The sequence below is a fragment of the Astatotilapia calliptera genome, unplaced genomic scaffold (assembly GCF_900246225.1).
Source record: "Astatotilapia calliptera unplaced genomic scaffold, fAstCal1.2 U_scaffold_1, whole genome shotgun sequence".
Taxonomy (NCBI): domain Eukaryota; kingdom Metazoa; phylum Chordata; class Actinopteri; order Cichliformes; family Cichlidae; genus Astatotilapia; species Astatotilapia calliptera.
In genome coordinates, this window is record NW_020535618.1 from 258608 (window position 1) to 281453 (window position 22846).

General features: G+C 39.9%; 1 protein-coding gene across 2 annotated transcripts in view; it reads right to left on the reverse strand.

Annotated features, from left to right (window-relative positions):
* The window catches only part of LOC113017234 (putative zinc finger protein 735), a 28339-nt gene extending 18723 nt beyond the window's left edge, over window positions 1-9616 (reverse strand). Inside the window, exons 1-2 of one of the 2 annotated variants that reach the window (XM_026160390.1) lie at window positions 9411-9616; window positions 5333-5415 (exon numbers count right to left, since the gene is read on the reverse strand). In XM_026160390.1, the coding sequence (XP_026016175.1) occupies window positions 5333-5415; window positions 9411-9582 (255 nt within the window). In that variant the 5' untranslated portion in view covers window positions 9583-9616. The remainder of the gene's footprint in view (window positions 1-5332; window positions 5416-9410) is intronic. The other variant, XM_026160391.1, reaches the window with a different exon arrangement.
* Between the last annotated feature and the right edge of the window lie 13230 nt (window positions 9617-22846).

A 22846-nucleotide genomic window follows, 5' to 3' on the forward strand; every position in this document is an offset into this window, starting at 1 on the left:
TTTTAAACAGTGCCAAATCACAACAGTTGCCTCAAGGCGCTTTATACTGCATGTATTCCTACAATAATACATGCAGATCAATGACCCCCTATGAGCAAGCACTTTGGTGACAGTGGGAAGGAAAAAATCCCTTTTAACAGGAAGAGAAAGAAAACAGGATATAAGACATGCTGTGGAAGAGAGACAGAGATTAATAACGGGTATGATTTAGTGCAGAGAGGTCTATTAACACATAGTGACTGAGAAAGGTGATTGAAGAAGAAACACTCAGTGCATCATGAGAATCCCCCAGCAGCCTACACCTATTTCAGCATAACTGAGGGAGGATTCAGGGTCACCTGGTCCAGCCCTAACTATATGCTTTAGAACAAAAGGAAGGTTTTAAGCCTAAAAGTAGAAATAGTGTCTGTCTCCTGAATCCAAACTGGAAGCCGGTTCCACAGAAGAGGGGCCTGAAAACTGAAGGCTCTGTCTTGCTGCAGAATTTTGGATTAATGAAGGCTTTTCAGGGAGGTTTTAGAACTTCCTAATAATAATGAATTAACGTAGTCCAGCCTAGAAGTAATAAATGCATGAACTAGTTTTTTAGCATCACTCTGAAAATTAGAGGTCCAGGTATTTATGTCTTTTTAAGACATTCCTGCAGTTTAACTAACTAATTGGTGTGTGTTATCTGGCTTCATGGATAGATAGAGCTGGGTGTCATCAGCATAGCAGTAAAAATGCATAAGGGAAGCATGTTTAATGTAAACAGAATTGGTCCTAGCACTGAACCCTGTGGAACCCCATAATTAAGCTCAGCATGTGAAGAGGACTCTCCATTTACGTGAAGAAATTGGAGTCTATTAGATAGATATGTTACAAACCACTGCAGCGCAGTACCTGTAATACCTACAGCATGTTCTAATCACTCTAATAGGATATGCAATTATAAGAATAAGGTAATAAACTGAACAAAGAATGATGAGAGTTCTTCACTCCTCTAGACAATCCAATTTTATTCAGTTTTACTTATAAAGCACAAAATCACAATGACAGTTCTCTCAAGACGCTTTAAATTGTAAAGGACCTAAAATAGCAGAAAATACTGTCTTGAATATGAATCATCTCTCCAATCAGTTGTTGCAGTCACTTGACAGTGTAAGCACTACCACCAACACACTGCTATGACTCACAGGTGCTACGAGAATGCAGCTTCTCATCTTTGTGAGTTCTTGTATGACAGTTCAAAAGTGATTTTCGAGTGAATCTTTTCCCACAGGTGCTACAAGAATACAGCTTCTCGCCTGTGTGAGTTCTTACATGAGATTCCAATGCTGCTTTCTGACTACATCTTTTTCCACAGATCCCACATGAATATGGTTTCTCACCTGTGTGCATTCTCCTGTGTTTTTTAATTGCTGATAAATCAGAAAATCTTTTTCCACACGTGCTACAAGGATATGGTTTCTCACCTGTGTGACTTCTTTCATGACAGTCCAAAATTGATTTCTGAATAAATTTTTTTCCACAGGTGCTACAGGAATATGGCTTCTCACCAGTGTGAATTCTCTTGTGTCTTTTTAATGCTGATGAGTGAGAAAATCTTTTTCCACAGGTGTTACAAGTGTACGGTTTCTCGCCTGTGTGAACTCTCAGATATATAGTCAGCACAAATTTATGCCGAAAGGTTTTTCCACAGATGTCACATTCTAGAGACTTTTTCCTTGAGACAGGTTTACTTTGACTCTCTGACACAGCAGTGTTGTCTAGTCTCCGTCTATGACCTCTCTTTCTGTGATGTCTCTCATTCAGCTCTGTATTTCTAGTAGTTCCTGACTCCACGTGCCCATTTTCTTCATGATCTCGGTTCTCTCCTTCAGGAGAGCTGTGAGAAAGAAGCTGCTCACTGTGGTCACTTTCCTCATAAGATCGAGTCACCATGAAAGTATCAGCCTCCTGCTTCAGTCCAAGCTGCTCTCCCTCCTGACTGCTGCACAGTTCCTCCTGTTCCTCTTTAATTTGTGGAGGCTCTGGGTCCTCCTGGTCCAGACTGGAGTTCCTCTCCTGGTTACAGACCTGCTGGTCTGTGAGAACACCGTCCTTTTCAGAGAGATCCTGCTGTTGGAGGTCTGAAAGCACAAATGAACAAAATGATAAAAATACATTTACTGACAGGGCTCTAGACTAACTTTTTGCCATCGTTGCACCGGCACAAAAGTTAGGCGGACTAAAATGTTTCAACCGCATCACTTAACACCGCAGTTTTACATGTGCACTTTTTTTGGGGGGGGAGTTGCAGTCCATACAGACAATATTCATTTCTAAACTATTAACTAACAATCTTATGCTTAAAGTGCTTTGTCAATATTGTAGAAAATGTTAAACTTAATCATCATCTTGGCCTCCTCTGACGACCTGTTTGTTGCTGTCTGTTGCTGAAAGGCAGTGGGGAGAGTGGACACTTGGGCAGTGCATTTTTTGCAGCATATAATGTGTTTTCTGGATACACTGTGTTTTTTCAGCATTCAAAGATTAATGGCACCATGTCAGAGCTGGCTATGAACTTCAGACGGATCAGGCCTTAACTTAACAAAAAAGTTATCAATAGTTATTTTCATCTTTTCTTATTACCCACAGCTACATCCCCTTCTGTTAGGCCAAGGCTGCTCACTAGGGCTGCGTATCATCACTGATTTCAATAATCCATTCAATTCTGGTTCTCAAAGTCCTGATTCGATTCAATTTAGCCTCAGACTGTCAGAAATATTATAATTCTCATCATTTATCAGTACTGATGTATGTGAGACTTCATCAGAATTGTGAACATCACAGCAGATGCTTTTGTGTCAAAGTAACTGAGAATAAAACACAGAAAAACAAGAAGGAGATTTTTCTGGCCTGGCTTTTTATAGCAGATAACCTTAAAAATATTCTGTAATTTTGCATAATTTTAAAAAGTTTATTTTTCTTCAGTATTGAACAGCAGAAACTATGCTTTCTTATCCGACGTCATTTAAGTAAAAAAAAGAAAAAAAAGGAAAGAAAAATACAGCGGCCGCCAGCGCTGTAAACAACGGTAGACTGATGGGTAATAAGCGAATGAATAGTGCAGAAAACAGATTTGAGACGGGAAACTGTTCTTGAAGTACAGAGAGAGAGAGAGAGCTAGCTGTGCATGAAGTGTGATTTTTATCGTGGTGGAAGCAAAACAGCAAAAGTCAAAGGGAATTCATGACGACATTTACCAAATGTGAAGCGCAGTTTGCTGCTTCTTTTGCTGCTGGCTCGGTGAATTTTGGTTGGAGAGAGACAAAACCTGAAGCTCAGAATCAGCGCAAAAAGACGTGAACACAGAGCTCCGACAGCGTGTCCGTCTACGGGCCGTCGGGTGAGAAAGCCGAGAAAGACAAAGTTGATTCTGTTGCGTCGGTCCGTTCTGTGTTTACGTCTGTGTGTGGAGTGCGTGTACCTGCTCTCATTTGCTGTTTGGTTGTTGTTGAAATGGTTTTGTGAGCTTTAATCTGAGAATCTGGCGTTTCTGGTAAAACACAGTTAAATTTAAAAGTCAATTCAGGATTTAATGAATCGATATCGCTTTATTCAAGCTACTGACCTCCCACTTCCAACTGCACTTTCAATTGGACCACAGCCAATCAGAGAGGTCCCGCCCCTGACTATCTCTGATTGGTTTAGTCCATGACACGGGCATAATGTGTGTCTGTTGTTGACCACACGGAGAGTTACTAGGGATGGGTACCGGTGTCCGGTGCCATGATGGCACCGGTTCTGACATAAACGGTAGTAACCAGACCGAAAAGCAGCGCACATTTCGGTGCTTTATTTCGGTGCTTTTTTTTCCTGAGCTGTGAGACACTTCTAGCCAATCATTTTACGTTTCCGAGGATAGTAGGCGGGTCCAGGTATGTACGTTCTTTTAGAGCAGAGCTACAGATTAAAAACGCCCAAGACGAAGCGGTCAAAAGTCTGGCTGTACTTCACAGCAAAAGATGCAAACTCAGCAGCCTGCAACAAGTGCTTTAAGCTGATACTGTGATACTGTCAAAGGAGGTAACACCTCAAATCCGATGAAACACCTGGCGACGCATAGCGTTTTTTTTAAAAGCTGAGAAATGCGCCGTATTTGATAGCTTGCTGCGAGACCTCACACCGAGCGCATCTACTGCGGGTGTGGTGCCTGTTATCTGACCCGGAGTTAGCAACATACCCAAAAACCCAAAGAGGAGAGTCCTGGCCCCTAGCCCTGCCAGTGTAGCAGAAATGATGAGGATGATGATGGCAGCAGCAGCCGTTCTTCTCTGCATGAGTAGCTTAATGTTGTTCGTGTGTAATTTACGTTGAGTAGGCTAACCACGTTATTACATTAATGCATGTAAGGTGAACTAGCAAACATCATCATAGCTACATGCGGCTGTCTTCTTGTTTGATGGCAGATACTCCCTTCACCCTGGCCAAAAAGGCTAAAATGACCAAAGAAAAAGAGGGAAACAGCTAAACATGAGAGGTTTTTGGACAAAGTTTGTGTTTTTTCCATTGTTTAAGCACTGCTTCCAGCCAAGAGTGATACCATATATGCCCCATAGCTGCAGAAAAGGCTAACATTGTTATCTTTTTACAAAAAACAGCTGAACATGAGAGGTTTTTGGACCAATTTTGTGTTCTCCATTCTTTAAGCACCGTTTGAGCACCGGCACTGTTTCAAAAGTACCGATTTGGCACCGGTATCGGATAAAACCTAAACGATACCCATCCCTAAGAGTTACAGAGTTTTTTTTTTTTTGTTACCCGAACAGTTGGTCGCACTCTGCTCAATGTTATTTTTAGTAACACTGTTATTTTTACAATGTTATTACAATGTTACTGGTGGTGGTCAGAGGGCCCAGTGGCGCCAGTGTCCGGCAGCCTCGCCTCTGTCAGTGCGCCCCAGGGCAGCTGTGGCTACAATGTAGCTTGCCATCACCAGTGTGTGAATGTGTGTGTGAATGGGTGGATGACTGAATGTAGTGTAAAGCGCTTTCGGGTCCTTAGGGACTGAGTAAAGCGCTATACAAATGCAGGCCATTTATCTTTCTTTTTTTTTACAATGTTATTTTTACTCATCACCTACATGGGTGACCTTCATTTTTATTAGGACATCAGAGTCTTACATACCTATTTTGTGTAACTTTATCACAGGTTTCCAGATGGTCTCCATCTCTCTCAGCTGCTCTTCCCCAGTCCACACGATAATGCCTTCAGCCTCCTGCTTCAGTCCAAGCTGCTCTCCCTCCTGACTGCTGCAGAGCTCCTCCTGTTCCTCTTTAATCTGTGGAGGCTCTGGGTCCTCCTGGACCAGACTGGAGTTCCTCTCCTGGTTACAGACCTGCTGCTCATCCAGACCCTCCTCTTCCTCACAGTCATGATTTTGTGGGAGGTCTTGAGGAACAAAGAAAAAAAAAACAGAACAAGGTAACTAATGTGATGATACAAGAACACACGCAACACTATTTTATAAAAGCATGAATCAAAGCCTGAATAAATCGTGATCAATTGGAGAGACAGTGAGCTCAGATTGTAGCCTGACCGGCGCCACAGTGTGGTATTGATCATGTTAAATTAAGTATATGAATGCAGGATGTTTTCATCAGCTGAGGCGGGTCATAGAGGCACTCTCAGGCAATGAGGTGGAATTCACAGGTGATGATGCAAAAAACGCATGAATGTTTTCCAGTTTTGAAATAGTTTAAAGTGTAAGAGTTCAAATGTGCAACTGTCATTAAAAATAAAGGCACCACTGAGCAGTGAGATATATTCATTTGTAAATGTATAAAATTAATAGTTTTCTGTTAACATTCTTTTAGCATCTTGTCATTTTTGCAGAAACAATGTTGCACTTTGGCGTTATATTTTTCATGTTCACTGTAGAGCTTCATCACCAGGTCATGTGATAAGGTCTATCATGTTAGATGGTCTGTCTAACAATATCAATAGTAGAGCAGGGCGATATGGCCAAAAATATTTATCACGATATATATTTGAAAATTTGCGATAACGATATAACTGACGATATAATTGATGCGAGACAAAATACAACTCCACAACATTACTAGCGCAAAAAGACAACCTTCCATTTATTTTCACTTAAACAAGAAGCTGGTTTTTATGTACATTAAAGCTTTATAAAAATGTAACAGTGCAAATGCAAATTCCTTGCTGAAAGTTTAACCAAAAGGCATTTTGTCGAGATGAAATATTATTTTACATTCATAATCTGTGACTATTCATAATCATTATTACCGTTGCATCACTTATGATGTATCATTATTATCATTTCATTGACACATTTATGGAAACTGGTGAGGTTATATTGAAGTCCGTATTTCAGGTGTTAGCATAAGCACATAATCTTTCATTGCAGGTGCAACTGTAATCATGTTATACACATATTGCATAATTAAAGGGTTGAAGCTTGGTCAAGTTAATTAATGGTTTGAAGCTACGGGCAGCGCAATGTCTGGCCGATCAATGGAGCAAAGTTCAGCTATTGAAAGGTTGCCTACATGTTTACCGTATAATTTACTACATATTGCCTGTGTGCATTCAGCAGCCTCCTGCATTGAAGTTTGCCTGGTAACAGAGGACGTAGAGGGGGGTCAGGTGCTAAGGTTAACAACACAGACACATAGTCTGCCTGAGGGAACTGATTGCAAATGCTGTGTACCTGCATACGTGACAGTTTAGTTCTGATAAGTCCAGTGTAAGAGTGTAATAACAGGATGCATCTGTTAGGTGGAGGAACATTGGAAGGAACTGTTCTTTTTTAGAATATGTCCTCGCTGGAGTTACTGGAACATGCATCTGCGGTGACGCATATTGCTTGTATAAATATCACACCCCACCTATTGTCAGGCGGGAGATGGAGCCTGATGTTTTGCAGAGCCCGTCTTCACCACATATATGTGTTTTAATAAAATAATTTGTGTTGACCCACTATGGACTTTCAGTCGTATGTCTCTTCCTCAAAATTCGAACCCCGACAGTTTCCAGTAGAAATGGGCTGACATCCTGAGCATAACCATGTATAATATCCACTAAAGTTAAAAAGAGGTGCTTTGCAACATTAAACTGCAGTGTGCAGTACGTATTTTTCGGACCATAAGGTGCACGGGATTATAAGGCACATTAAGCGAAACAAAGCAGTCAGATAAATCAAACTTTATTAAACTCATTCTTCTTGCTTCCTCCACTTCTGTACCATTGATTCATTAATGTTGAATTCTCTGGCAGCTGCTCTATTCCCATGTTGTTGCAGTCTATTAATGTCTAACCTCGTATTGTGGATGGATTATCTCAGTTGTTCTCCTGACTGAAGTTTGGTCCGTTTACAGCATCCTGCCATGCGATTGCATTTGTCTCTAACTCTCAGGAACCTTAACGTTAACTTTTATAAGTGGAAAAGTGTTAGTGTTCGTCCTCCAGCTTCACTGTTTATGTTATGCTAACATAGCTGTGTCGCTAGCGATCAGGTAGCACATCATTATATACCAGCTAGCCCAACTTCAGTAACCCTACAAACGTCACTGCTGTTTAGTTTCCTGTCTTCATTTATGTTGGAAGTGATAGCAGAGCTGTACGTTTGAATTTTTTCAGAAATCTCTCAGTCAGAACATGCAATATCATGCTTAGGTAACTAGCGAAACTAGCGAGCTAACTTCCGCTAGCTTCCTGCTAACTTCTAACTCCGTTAAATGTAATAAATTTTGTTTTCATGGATGCCTGGAAGTTAAACTTCATAGCTACACCTGGTTAAGCAGCAATGCTGATCGTTTTATTAAAGATGAAAGAATTTAGACAGTTTTTAACTCTAAGTGATGCTGCAGTGTTGTTTGACCTGAAGAACAGAGTTTAGGACCCAGATTACTCCCAGATTTAAGAGCAGCTTAGTCCGACAAATACGACAATAACGACGGCCGCTTGCATGTTCTGCAAAAAAATGTGCTTTGTTGTGTATCTGACGGACAAACACCAAACCAGTTCCACATCACGGAAGTTGCACCATTTTTACAAACCAATTCTGGTTCATCTGTTTCACTCAACAATCGGCCATGTGCGTATGAAAACAAAGGCACTGCGCATGCGCGTTTTACTCATTCTATCGCGATATTTCATTTTCCTATCGTTGCCTAACATTATACCGGTATTACCGTGAACGGTATAATATGACCCAGCCCTAATCAATAGGACCTAAAACACTGACACCTGATGAACTGTGGAATCCTGTTGGAGAAAATAAAGTTTAAAAAATTAAATAAATGCAACAAAATGAGTATTCTTTAAAAAAACATTTTTTTCTTTAAGCTTCTCCAAATTTTAGTGCAGAATAAACATTAGAGCACTTTGTTTAAGTATTTATTATAATCTGGTTTTATGGAAAGATAAACTAGTTTAGATTCAGACATGTTTACAAAATGTGTGCATAAGTGTTCAAAATGTACAATTTATATTTGCATTTCAAGTTATAAAAATAATTTACTCAACATGTCTGTGTTGTTTTTTTTAACAGTAAAATAATACTGGTGGGATTTTGTTTTTTGTGTGATTTCAGATCAATGAATGATGTCAATGAAAAAACAATTAAATTCAGATATGCGAGGTTGAGCTGAAAAGAATGATACCAAACAAGGCAAAGGGGAAAAAAAAATAAAATGAAACAGTCTGAGGGTGAAATACAAATGTAAAATCAAAAGGTGTCAAAAATGTCCGGTTATATTTTGGACCTCAGAGGGTTAACCCAACAAATCATGAAAAATTAGGTTTACATTTTTGTTCATGACAGTGCAGATTTATGACATTTTGTGTAAATTTAACATGTAACAATTTGAATTTTTTCTAACGAAAACAGTGTGAAACTTAAGTTAGACTTGTGTGTGTAAATGAACCGCCCTATGTTGTGTAGCTTTCTGGATTTTATACTTATTGGGCTACATATTTATTTATTATACAGACTATACAGTACATAGAATCAAAACTCACATTTTTTATGTAACTAAAGTTTTTAAGTATGTAGGCTACAGACAATGATTAAGTTATAGACTATATTTATATGAAAAAAGTGTATACTTACTGCATTTTAATCATTGTACCACCTGCATATGTGTTTGAAAAGAAAAGGCTTTGATTTTGCCACCCGAAGAAAATTTCTTTAGATCCGTCCCTGGTCTGCTCAGAGATGCTGCTGTCTACATTGGCTTACTCTGCTGCTACCAGGAGCTAACCTAGCAGTGACCATGGACCTGCACCAGTCCAACTTAGTCCATCACTGGACACTGACCCACAGCACTGATAAATACCCAGTTTAACATCTTCTAGTAAAGTCAGTCACACTGAAGAATCTGAGCTTGAACAGCACAGAGATAAAAACATGTCCATACCTATGATGTGTGAGTTTCTGTCGGGTTTCCGGCTGATATCTAGCAGTCTGTGCTGACGGTTGATCTCCTCCTCATACTGGACGATGGTTTTTTGAACCTCTGAGAAGATTTCTTCACAAACAGCAGTTAGTCTCTCCTTGATGAACTCTCTCAGATACTGAGCTGAACTCATCGCTGCTTCAACTCAGGCTGAGCGGATCGATACAAGCATCTATACAGACTGATCTACACTGACGTGATGGGATCGATACTTTTTTTTTTTTTTTTTTTTGCCTGTCCCGTTTGGCTCTTTTGCCATCAGAATTGTTGTCTAAAGGCAAAGAAAGATGCCCAACGGATTTACTTTACCAAACTGACCATCCCAGCCTTGCCGTAATGGTCCATTTGATTCATCTTTTATTGTTTATTTTATTTTCACTTACTGAATACGGGACAGACTTGACTGGGGGAAAGAAGGGGAGAAAGAAAGAGGGAAAGAGAAACAGCTGAGAAGAGGGACGGGGGAGAAGGGCAAAAGACAAAAACCAACAGAACGGGCAGAGAAAAAAAATGCATATATCAATCACCTGGATCACCTGCTGAGAAAGAAAAAAGAAAACAAGCAGAAGAGAACAAGAGTAATAGAATAAACAACATCACAATGATATATGTGAATATGACAGTAAATACTAAATATTAAACATTATTGTGCAGCACATAAGATCAACAGAACACAGTGTGCTTTGAGGTAGGAGCCCAAAAAGGGTGTAGTTTGTGGGTGTGATCACCCGTGTGTACACCTGTGAGCATGGACGCGCTTGTTTTTTGTTTTTTAAAAGGTTCCTTCATGTAATAATCTGCTAGAGGGTGTGGGGGGGCCACAGCCCCGTCCTCCAGGGCATGAAGCAGGTATGGAGGAGATCAAAACTCCAGACATCCAGAGGCCCCCAGAACACAAGAGACCAAGGAAGACCAACAGAGGGGCAGCCGCACCACTGTCCCAGAAAGAGCTGAGGAGAGTCCCAGATGAGGGCTCACTCAGCAGCCGCGGAGCACAAGCCAGGGGGAGTTGCAGTGACGCGCCCGTGAGCTCCGCCGGCAGCCAGCTGCGCCTGAGTGACCGAGCCCCAGGCCGAGAGGCCGGGGGCACCCCACCTCCGAAGTGGCCCGAGCGAGCCCCAGGCTCCAGGCCCCGATAAGCGGCCATCAAGGAGTGAGCCGGTGTGTACCTGGACGCCCACCCCCGGACACAAAGAACCACCAACGCACCGATGTCTGAGGGAGTCCGCCACTGGCAGGGGAAGTGGTGGTAGGGGGAGATAGGCCTCCAAACCTTGGAGGGCCTGAGATGTCCCCAGAGAGGTGGCGCCTGACACCCAACCTGACATATAGACACAGACATACAGGCACTATCGATGGGATCGATACTTAAGTTTCTCTCTCCCCGGAGTTCAGCAGCCATATCTGTGCACGTGACTATTCTCGCATGGACACGCCTCCTTTTACTTTGTTGCTCTGCTGTGATTTGTTGGCCTGCAGTCACGTGACGTTTTTTCTCCCTCGTTCATAACTTCATTCATATTCCAAAGAGAAAGCGTAAACAGGTTCATGCTTGTTATTGATACAGTATTTATTACAGGTGCTCCATGCATTCTCCTGCTGTATATCATTAAATAAGGAAGAGCAAAAGAGGCAGTAACATAAATAATTATATTCCTACAGTCAGCTGTTATTAATGCTTCTAAACTGAAGGCTAAATCATCAACAGTATGAGCACACGTGTTGGTACAGCATCAAAAACTACAGCAGATTATTTTGGTTTTATGGATATTTTGAATTTGTCCAATTTGTATGATAACAAAAACACATTATGACGAAGCTGCTGAGAAACTATCAGGATTCAATATGTCAAAAATGAATCCTGAATTAACAAAGAGTCTTATTTTATTTATTTATTTATTTATTTGCTTGGATATTACTCATTTACATATTTGTTGTTGTTTTAATGCATATCCGTGAAAAGATTTGCCTACATTCTTTTAAACGAAGCAAAGTATTTTTAGCCTGAGACCATCTTATAACGTGTTTCATAGTCCCTGTTAACACATGCCTGCTGACACATGATACACAGTAATATGTGTTTGAATACAACCTGAAACCTGTTAATGTTCTGATTTAACAGCAGATTTCTCCACATGCAGGACAGAGAAATTCCTGCATCTGTCACACAAAAAGTGGAAAATATATTTGTTTGACATTTTAATCACAATAACAAAGAAATAAAATGTTGGTAGATCCACTTTTTACAACGAATCATCCATCAGTAAAGAGTGTTCAGTAGAAAAAGGCCAGTGAGTTTATGTAAATGCTGTATCTGCTGTAAGACACAGACATAAAAATACATTAAAATGATTTTCATTTCTATCCATCATCTTGAACACTGACTATAAATGTGTTCACTTCATTATTGTGTGATTTGGTTTCTTCACGTGTCTCCTTCAGTGCAAATAAAGGACTGTTAGAGTGTGTGCTGTGTGTTTTTCTGAAGCATGACAATCCTTTCCAACAAGTATTTCCAGCTGTTTGTCTCCACTCTGCACTTTAGTCTTTCTTCCTGTCATGTCTGTGTCTGTCCACCAGGTGTCTCCCTCAGCTCATTTTCTGTGTGTGAGTTTTCTTTCGGTCTCTGGTCATTTTAATGTTTGTTCACTTGTGTGTAATTGTTTTTTTCACATATGAAGTCAAATCAAACACACCGAGCTCAACATAAACTTCCTGCTAACAGAATTTTAAATCAGTGCAGAGGCACAGAAGAAAGGACCCCACGCACACACACCGCTGTCAGTTTGCTCAGTTTGTCTATGGCAGCCGATTCTGTTGTTTTGGTGCTTTGCACGCTGGAAACAGTCACTCCAAGACTGCTGCCACCCACTCGTCTTTCTGCTCCGCTGTCACTGAAAAAGCCAAGAAGATAGCAGTGTGATCTAACTTATCCCCCCTCCTCTGCAGCAGGCCAGGGAGCACACCTCCACCGCAGGCACCAAGAAGTAAAACTGCTTCAGCTATTCATTAAAACAAGTTAGTAGTCCAAAATTAAACACATTTCAGTATTCCTTATAGTTCTTATTTCTTTTTAAGATACATGTTAATTTGAGCCCATTAGGTATGAGTCAGACACCCACTTTACTTTTAGGATAAGGATTAAAACTTTGCTTTTTGATGAAGCTCGTAGTTAGGATCAGCTGACACTGAACCTTCCCTTAGTTATGCCACTTATTCCAGTAGCCTAATCTTCTTCTTTTTCTACACTCATCTCTCTCAAACACCTCTCTGCATTTAATCATTAGTCATTATTAATAACTGGCTCTGGCAGACGAGTGAATCCAAATCTTTATTACTGAATATACATTTAAAAAACAGAAGTTCATATTTACTAGCAGTTGTAATCCACAGCAACTCTTCAGTGGTGTTTATTAAAGAAGGGCTTTCTCTCAATCGCCCAATAATTGTTGAGTATTACAGGTTAGCGTTTTTTGCTCTTCCCCCTTTTTTTAACAATGAAAATGACAGGAGTGAATAAAGCAAGTAAAATATTTATTCTTGTCATTGAGAGAAAACAAAATATTGACATTCTTAACAGGAGCTGCATGTCATGCTGTTATGAATGTTAACATCATATTTTTCTACATTAAATAACTAGAGGAGAGAAAAGTTTGAAATGTATGAAAATAAATATTGAATGCAGACTTTGAATACAATTGGCTTTACAGCAGCTTTTAGTTTTACTTTAAACGATTAAAGTCAGAACTTTCAGTTTCTAATCTGCAGGTTTTATTATGACTGCTTTGGTCACAAGTCGTCCAAAAAAATATTTTCTGCATGTCTTTAACCTGTTGGACTTGTTTTCTATCAGTGTTGTTCCAGTAACTGTGTGTGTGAGTCTGAGATAAACAAGATATTTTCAGGTACAGTACAGAAAAACACTCCCATTTTAATTCAAATGAATCGTCAACACATTTCAGTGTTGTTTTAACAGTTACGTAATATCAGTGATGCGAGTTGCTCCTTAATGCTCAAATCTCCTTACTGTCCGTCTGTTTGTGTGCTTTGAACACCAGAGCCTGTCACCTTTGTTATAAAACCCATCCCTCCTAAAGGACTTTGTTGTTCTTTATACACTTAGTTACTTTATCTCTGTATTTAAAAATACAAAGCATATACACATGATTATAGGATATGATTATTTTATTCCTGCAACTTACTGAAAGCTTATAAGATGTGTGTTAACATTCGATACTATTTTTGTTGACTGCCATATTTGATTTCCTTTGTCTTTGGACTGCAAGTGTCCAGAGTCTGCTGCAGCTCAGTTGTGGTGTCTTTGAAGGAGAGGCGACATGAAAGAGGCTGATGACACACAATTCAGAAGTGTGTGACTGATAAGAAAGTTTAAAAGAACTAGTTATCTATCCTTAATCTGTTTTTTTATTCATGTTGAAATAATGTGGTTATTAAAGTACGATTATCGCTGTTTTCAGCTGTAAAACAAAAACACTCGAGCCCTTCAAATAAAACGTTTACAGGGCAGTGTCTAAAGGTCGGCAAGCAAATATATTTGAAAGTAAATGTCAAGCAAAGTAACTCCTGTCAATATTTTACTCAGTTATGTCAGATATGTGGTGTTTCTGGGTGAATATTAATACAATGTTTTATTTTATTTTAAAGCTGTTTCTCACTTGTTGTTTATTGTAGATGATAAATTAATACTATTTTTATTCTTCATCATGGTCTGTAATACAGCAATTTCCCTTGTGGGAACAATAAAGTATTGATCTGCCTATCTATTACATTCAGTTAGATTTATATTTCACCAAATTATAACGACATGTTTAATATCGTAAGGTGGAGATCCTACAATAATATAGAGAAACCACAACAATTACACAAACTCTTAAGAGCGAAAAACAGAAGTTAACAGAAAGATCAGGTTCATGGAGGGGCGGCAATCTGCTGTGATCAGTTGGAGGTGATGGGAGGAAAACAGGACAAAAACATGCTGTGGAAGACAGCCACAGATGAATAATAACTAAAAATTAAATGTGGTGAGTTAATGCACCACATTGTGGGAATCCCCCAGATATCTAGGCCTATTTCATCATAACTAAGGAAGGATTCAGGGTCAGTTGATCTGACCGTAACTATATACTTTACCAAAAAGAAAACGTTTTAAGCCTAATCCTAGAAATAGAGAGCATGTCCCAAATCCAAACTGGGAGCTGATTCCACAGAAGAGGTGGTGAAGACTCCGCCTCCCGTTCTACTTTTAAATATCCAAGGAATAACAAATAAACCAGCAGCCTGAGAGCTGCTCTAGGCTACATCCACACTAATGTGTTTTTGTTTAAAAACGCATTGTTTTCTCTCCGTTTTGGCCTCCTGTCCACACGGAGACGACGTTTTCTCCAAGGAAAAACACATAGTTTTCAAAACGCTCTTGAAAACGCATACATTTGAAGACGGTGTGTTTGCGTTGCAGTGTGGACAGCGAAAACCGAGACTTTCTAAAACGATGACGCATGTTAGTCATGTGATGCAGTCATGTGACCAATTAAACTAAGATAGCGGAGGGCATTATGCAGCAGTTGTTTTCTTTGCTCTCAGTTTTGACAGCCCTATTAAAGATTAATATCAGTCTGTACATGCTCCAGATAGCTTTTCTTCAAATTCTTTAACTCTCACTCGCTTTTACTACTTTGTACTTTTGTGTTACTTGCAGCAACAACTCCTTCTCATTGGTAGTCCATTTAAAAAACTCTTGCTTTTCCTCGACATTTTGCCGCAACGTTTCAAAGAGCCGAAAGGTAAATAAGTGGCAGACAGAACTGAGGCAGGCCGAATCTTCTTGTGTTTCACGCATGCATAGTACTGTAATGTAAGCGCTTTTGGCCGTTTCAATGTGGGCGCACAACTCTGTGAAAATGACTGAAAACGATAGTGTGGACGCTGAGCATTTTCAAATGAAAATGCCATATTGAAATCTATCCGGGCTAGTGTGAACGCTGCATTTTAAGTCAGCAAAGCAAAAACGCATTAGTGAGGACTTAGCCTGGGACTCTCCACCATTTGACCGTAGAGCTGAAGAAGCTTCTCAAATGAGAGGTGAAACGTCTTCAAGCAACTTAAAGAAGTCCAGACGCTTTTCTTCCCAAACTCCTTGGACTACGAGTTCTTGATGACTGAGAACCTTCACAGACATATCTCCTCTCAAGAGTTTACAACCAGATGCAAACCACTGGCTACGCTCAGGAACAAGAAGGATAGCCTGCACAGCACTGAAAATAAAGTCTTGAAAAGATGAAGCCAAGATGAACTTCTATCAGAATGACTGGAAGACCAAAAAAATCGATAAGAGAAACAGTTTGTACGAGGGAACCATATCTGTTGAACATTTTACATTCCTGGTGTTTTGAGGTTTGAACCACATTATTTTAAGGTTTTCTGTTATGCATAAAAGATAACCAAAATGTCATTTCATTTGTTAATATACATTTGTCGTATGTCAATATTTGAATTTTTTTCAGCCATCTGTTCACACAAATGAATGCAGAGAATCTTAAAACATGGGCCAAGTTGTGCCAGATGTTTCAATCAAAACTGGTCTGTAGTCAAGCATGTGTCATTTACTATGATTACATATACAACCCCAAAGCAGAAAAAGTTGGGATGGTTTGGAAAACACAAAGAACAATAGGTGGTGATTCTTCAGCATGATTCTTAAATGTATGTCATTGCAGACAGTAAGAAAACAAGAGCAAGACATTTCATGCTTCATCTGGTTAACTTAATTTCAGTTGTTAATATACATTCATTCATGCACTTCAGTACACCCCATGACATTGCCAAGAGCAGTCATATTCAGATATAACATCCAGATATAACAATCTGGATGTTCTTTTTTGTTTTTCTTTTGTTTAAATCTCAAGGTTTCCAGTTGTTCCAAAATAAATCCAGTAAACTGGTTCTTGTGACCACAACACATGTTTGTGTGACACACACCCCAGATGATTAAAGCAAGGCTTCTGTTTTGCACTGTAAAGTTTTAAATGGCATTTGTGACTGTAACTCCAGAGGTAATACATTGTCCACGTGGTTCTGTCAGTGAATGGTGAGAATATTTCTGGTGTAGTAAATTCTGCCTCTTGACATCAGAGCATTTGGGTCCTCATTTCAACACACTCCGCTACATGACACAACAATGCAACCAGATAATGAATCCAGCAGATGCAGCCATTTACTGGATCAGTTGGAGCGCTCCAGTGTTTTTCTTCACCTGGTCCTGCTGTCCTGATTCCAGATCTGTGGTTAGTTTCCACAGATTCTTCACAGTCAACTACTCAGAAGAAAAATCACACTCACCCTCATCATGCCTCTTGTCAGCAAGTCAGTCCAGCCTCACTGCACCCCAGACTTTCCTGCATGTTGAAGGTCCTCAATTTTCAACTGATTTCATTGGTTGGTAAAAGACACTAGAACCTTGTATACAGTAGGGATGGACACATACCGGAGATATAGTATAGGACCAATAAAGATCAGGAACAAGAGGTTCTTGGTGAACTTTCAACTCAAAACCTGTGATATTAATGAACTAAAACCTATTTTCTGCCTCTATTCTTTCACCTTTGATTTTCTGCAGTTAAACTGAGCTGCAAGGTGTTTACTTTTTGATCCAGTACAAAAAATCTCATTTCCATGTTTTCTCTTCCACCTGTGCTCAGTATGGTGCCTGTGCTAAAAATCTGTGTTTAAGGGCAGGAAGAAGAGGGAGGGTAGTTGTTATTCCCCACTCCAATAAGAGGAGCTGTTCGAGAGCAATACTGTGTGTTTAACCCTTTTTTATTTACTGCTCACCAACATTTTTAAGCTTTTTTAACCCTTTTTATCTTTATAAATAAACTTCACTTTAGAAATCTCAGAAAACAACAGTCACAAACATGGATAAGTCTACTGGCAGCAAAGCAAGTCATTGTACAAAGGAAGACAAAACTATAATATTAGATAAATATGATAAAGGTTAAACAAAGAATGCAAAAGAAAGTGAAAGCAAAACATATGTTGTAGACAAACCAGCTGAGTGTGATTGTGTGTGAGAGGAAAAGTGTAGTAATTAAAGTTCTGCATAAATATGTGTGAACTTTAAGCTATTTTCATCAACACTTAGGCTTTTGTTATTTGTTAAATTATTGGAAACTTTAAATACTTACTTTCATAGAGTGAAAATGCCGGCTAAAAACAAAAGCTATTAATAATATTGAGAACTCTCATTAAGCAGTAAATTTTACTTTACGTTTTTTTTTCTTTCGTTTTCTTTGTGTAAATCCCGGGGATTACCCTGGTGTCTGTGCTTTCTTAAAATAAGAACACAAATACTTAATTGTGATCATTGATTTTAATTGTTAAATTCAAACCAAAACTGGAAATTTGAACAATTATGCCAAGAGAATTTGGAAAAAAAAACAATTATTTCAATCCAATACACATTTTAATCAAAACATTAAGTAGAAAGAAAACTTTAGTTTGAACTTTAAACTCAAATGTTCTCTGGCTTGCACATAAATCCATCATAACTGAATGGAATGCTGCAAATAACTTGCTTTACTTAACATGTTTATCCTCTGAACAAAACAGATGCCCTATTTCTGATTAATCAGACTCAACTTCAGAGTCACAATTCTGGCACACATAAATTGCCTGGCCTGAGGTGCAAGCATCATGGGCCCATTTGTTGCATTTTACGCATTTTACCCAGGTCTCTTTTGGACAACTGTTTGAAAATGGCTCCACACAGACAAGGCAGAAGCACTCTTCATCATCTGATGATGACTCTTGAATTATTTTTCTTCTTTTAGCTGCGTTGTGTCGGTTAGAATTGCTGATTTGCGTCGTTTTCTTCCTTTGCTGGATGGTTTTCGGCGGCCAGCTTTTGGATATGGCCGGATGTCCTCTGGAGTTGGTAGTCCCCTGTCAGTAATTGCAATGCTGGGTAAGGGTGAGCTCGTGATAGAGATGGTGCTGGAGCTTGGCAGTTCAGAGTTGGTGCTGGGGCCTAGCAGTGCAGAGGTGGTGCTGGGGCCTAGCAGTGCAGAGTTGGTGCTGGGGCCTGGCAGTGCAGAGGTAGTGCTGGGGCCTGGCAGTGCAGAGTTGGTGCTGGGGCCTGGCAGGGCAGGGTCCGGAATAGGGCGATCTGTGACGTAGGATGGTGCAAACTCGGCTTCCAGAAATACATTTCTGTTGTAAGGTTGAATCCCAGCCACCCTAAAACCAGCCTGAATGTTCAATGGGGTTGCAGCCAGAGGATATGCAATTGCCACAATCCCAGGAATGTCATAAATAGACATTGTCTTCCCAGGGTTGTTCCTCATCCAGGCATCACATGTGCTGTTGATGTGCCTCTTTAGTGGCCCGTAGACAGACCTGTCTAATGGTTGGAGCCGATGTGAGCAGTGGGGTGGGAATGACAGCATGATTATGCCATTTGCTTTGGCATAATTGAGTCCATCAATGGACAGATGAGACTCGTGGTTGTCCAAAAGGAGTAAACAGGGCTTCTCCTTTGAACACTTTGTATGTTCATTGAAATGTTGCAGGAATTCAACAAAGTGTGTGTCTTTCATCCATCCAGAGGAATTTGCCCCTCCTTTGCTGCCGGGTGGCCCGTTGATCAGGAAATGGTCACGGAAGTGGACACGCGGGAAAATAAAGTATGGAGGTAAACTGTTCCCTATGGCTGAGACAGCACAGGCCAGTGTGACAAGGGTTCCCCTTTCAGCAGAGGTCAATGACCCTACTTGTTTGAATCCACGTCTGGCCAACACTTTGTCTGGTTTATGTACAGTGGTGACCCCAGTTTCATCAACATTCCAAATGTCTCCTGGTCCAAACTCATATTTGCATAACACTTTCTCTAAGTTGTCAAAGAAAGCATTGACATTCTCTCTGTTGAAGCTACTTGCCCTGGCAAGGCTAGTTGCTTCTGGCTTTCTCAGTGACAATGTTGTATGCCGCTTTAAAAAGCCTGTAAACCACTCATTGCTGGCCTTTTCTTTTTCTGCCCACAAAGGCACAAACTTCAGTTCGTGTGCCACAGCAAACTGGTAGGCAAGCTTTCTGACCTCACTTGGTGACAGACCAAAATAAATGTCAGCTGAGCTAATTTTGGCTAAATGTCAGGGTTAGCTCAACATAGCACATCAGCTGAAGTATCAAAAGACACGTTAATGTCTCCTCTATTTTGTGTAAAATAATAATCTGTAACATCTATACCTAACAAAGTTGTACTGAAGAAAAGTTAAAGTGATTTATTTTTCCTTTTAGGTCAAAAAAATAAAAAAGATGTGCTCACCTCAGATTAGAGCAGTCTTGACCACATGTGAACAGGAGGTTGACTATAGAAGAAGAAGTCACACAAAGTGGCTATTTCATTTTTGAGATAGAGCCTCTAGTGTTGGAGTTATGAACAGTGTGACAACTTACCCGTGTGACAACTTACCCCGCTCTCCCCTATCTATTTTTTTATGATGAAATCAAACTACATTTTGGATTTTTGTATCATGTGTTCTTTCTTCACTTTTTATATTAATTTAAATTAAACCATAATGACTTTAATTCATTGCTGGGATGTGACTGAAGCAGAGTCACATGTGATAAAATCCACTGCTCTTTATGGAGCTCACAGGTGGAAGTGAGTTTCAATCAGCAGGCATTATGAAAATGAATGAACTGTGAAAATGAAGCAGAAATTAAACTTTAACCAATGAGCACTTTATCACCAGAGCATCGACTCATCTGCTTCTCAGTGACATTTAGAGATTATATACAAAACACAAAGGTAATAAGAAATAGACAAACTGAATGTCCATTATGTGTGTACCTTTACAGATACACTCAGTCATGGTTTTTTTAATATATATATTCATTTTCCTCTTTATACAACAAAGTTGACTCTCTTCACCTGATGCAGCATTTTCAGTGTGAAAAATTTTCCTCCTTGAAGTGACTTCTTCCTCCTTATAAACACTGCAGCTGCATAGTGATTGAAACCAGCACCACACTGAGCCAGTTTTATAAATGTGAAAAATGGGAGTGGACATCCCTAAGATGAGAATCCCATCAGCTTACACTGCTGTGTATAACTCATGGTCTCTCATCAATAGTCATAACAACTTGCATATTAACAATCAAATGAACAGAATCAACTTTCTGAGATTTGCTTACCTGGATTATTGAGCATGGATTATTATTAGTTGTTTCAAAGGACAAAAACAGTGAAAGTTGTAAAGAGTGAAATGAAAATATTGAATAGAATGAAAGTAATAAAATAAAGATGAAAGAGAGGAAGAAAATGGTTTGTGTTCCTGTGTCCTGACTGGTTGTAGCACATAAGTGTAGATGAATGTCGATGATAACAATAAATCAGAAACAGATAAACAGTGATGTAAATCAGATGATTTGTGGGAAACTCCAAAGACTGCAGGGTTTACTGATGCACTTTAGAGAATAAAGTTTGTTCTACCAGATGACAAGTTTTAACAACATATAAAATTAGACGTTAAAACTCAGCTACAAACGTGTGTGTGCATACACAGATATATAGACAGATTGATGTTTTTGTTGTTATTTTTATTTTATTACAAAGTTTTCATTTCTGACCAGTGATCCTGAACTCATGCCTGATGGTTCAAATACTACTGTTAGATCAAAGCTGCTGGTATTTTACAGAAATCAGTAATCAGCGGTAAAATGTCGGTTAAGTTAACGACTGAAAAGGACTTGCCTTTAACTTTCTGCTGCATGATCACTTTACTGGGACCACAGCGTCATTCGATCTGCACTGCAGTTAGCTCATCTTTAATAAACCCACCCAATTAAAATCCAGGGGCATGTTCAAATAATTAAATAGTTTTGCTCAGGAACGTTCCTAACTAAGAGAAGTGACCTGGAAGTGTCTGTATGGTAACAGGTACAAATGCTCTAGGTGCTTAGCAAAAGAGCTTGAGTGCTGTCTTTATAACCTCCTTTAGCAGTGAATATACTGAACCATCATTTATGAAAGGAGAGGAGAAATATCATCCCGACAGACATCTTATTATTCAATTAACAAAGCCAATGAAGTTAGCTTTGTTAATTGTACTGACAGTACACTGTCTTAGATGGTATAAAGTTTGTCTGAAGGTTAAATTCAGTGAATGGATCTAAGAGCCATCAGTTAAAAATCATATTAATCTCTGCTTCACTTGCTGTAACCCAAAAGCAGACACAATACACAGAATCTAACAGGTTTATTTGTGGGCAGGAAACAACAGAATATAAGGAACATCACAGGGCAGGATGTGTGAAGTGGAGGAGAGTAGAGTTAGTAATGTAGCGCCAGCTTGTTGGTGGTATTGTTTGATATGAACAGCAGGGTTTGTCTTGTTTATTTCACAAGGGAGAGCACTGGAGGGGAAGCTTCCAGAGGCGGGCCACTGCTCCGAAAGGGAAAGTTAAATAACTTGCCAACACCCACAGACATGACAGTTTCTGAGAGGCTACACGTAAGCTGAACTGCTGAGAGGAAATCAGCTGGTTTACAGGAACTTGTGGTTGTTGTGTAAACACACTGTCACTGCTGTAAAATCAGCTGATAAGAGGTTTAAAGTCTCCTTTCAGGTGTGTGATGGACAGTTTTAAGATTCTTCTAATTCTCTGTGTCAAGATGACCTTAATGAATTAAAAAGGTTCATATCATCATATTCGGTCTCTAATTGTTCTACTTGTTCAACTTAGGCTGGAGCTGGAGCCTACAAAGCCACACCCCTCCCCCACATTGGACAATCGGACCATCTCTCCCTGTTCCTCACACCTAGGTATTCACCACTCATCCAACGTGTGAAACCTGCTGTGAGGACAATTAAAGTGTGGCCAGAGGGGACAGACGCAGTGCTCCAGGACAGATTTAAAAACACAGACTGGAATATGTTCACCCACACAGACCTGGACCAGTACGCCTCATCTGTACTGGATTACATCTCCGAAACCACAGACAGTGTCACCACCCAGAAACGGATCACCATGTACCCCAACCAGAAGCCTTGGATGAACCGGGATGTTCGTCTCCTCCTGAAGGCCCGCAACACTGCCTTTAGGTCAGGAGATGCACACGCCTACAGTACAGCCAGGGCTAATCTAAAGAAGGGCATCAAAAAAGCCAAACACCATTACAAAAAAGAAGGTAGAAGAACACTTCTCCAACTCCAACCCCCGACGCATGTGGCAAGGACTCCAGACCATTACAGACTACAGGACCACCAAACCCTCCCCCGCATCCTCTGATGTCTCCTTCCTCAACGAGCTCAACAACTTTTATGCTCGTTTTGAGCGAGGGAACCCCACAACCACAACCAAAGCAGACATGACGTCAG